Genomic DNA, 456 nt, shown 5'->3' on the forward strand with positions numbered 1-456 from the left:
TTGGAGCCAGAGCAGGAGGGGGACCTGGACATGTACGTCCCCCTTTCTACCCTCCTCCAGTTCTTCTTCTATGCTGGCTGGCTGAAGGTGAGACATGGCCAGGCAGCTGGGCTTTGCTTTATGGGCTGGGGGTGGCCGGGTGGCCAGGTGGCCCTGAGCACCCCCTGCGCTGCAGGGGTGGCTGGCCTGGGGACATGTTCTCTGGGCCCAACCATCACACCGGGGCACCATGGAGGTCCAAGTTTGCACATTCATGTGCCCCATGGGCAGACTGAGGGATGGAGAACCCTGTGGGAAGGGGTCCCTGTCCCTGCTCCCTGTCTCACCTGGCCCCCTCCCTCCCCAGGTTGCAGAGCAGATCATTAACCCCTTCGGAGAAGACGACGATGACTTTGAGACCAACAAGCTGATAGACAGGAACCTGCAGGTGGGTCCTGCCCCAGGATAACAATGTGT

At 60.7% G+C, this 456-nt stretch overlaps 1 protein-coding gene across 1 annotated transcript in view; it reads left to right on the forward strand.

Annotated features, from left to right (window-relative positions):
* Positions 1-6: 6 nt before the first annotated feature.
* Positions 7-456, forward strand: part of LOC104626552 (bestrophin-4-like) — a gene marked incomplete at its 5' end in the record, with an annotated part of 1,769 nt that continues 1,319 nt past the window's right edge. The window contains 2 exons of the mRNA XM_010294497.1: positions 7-87; positions 347-427. Coding sequence (XP_010292799.1) covers positions 7-87; positions 347-427 — 162 coding nt within the window. The remainder of the gene's footprint in view (positions 88-346; positions 428-456) is intronic.

Source organism: Phaethon lepturus, unplaced genomic scaffold (genome assembly GCF_000687285.1).
Source record: "Phaethon lepturus isolate BGI_N335 unplaced genomic scaffold, ASM68728v1 scaffold24919, whole genome shotgun sequence".
Lineage (NCBI taxonomy): Eukaryota > Metazoa > Chordata > Aves > Phaethontiformes > Phaethontidae > Phaethon > Phaethon lepturus.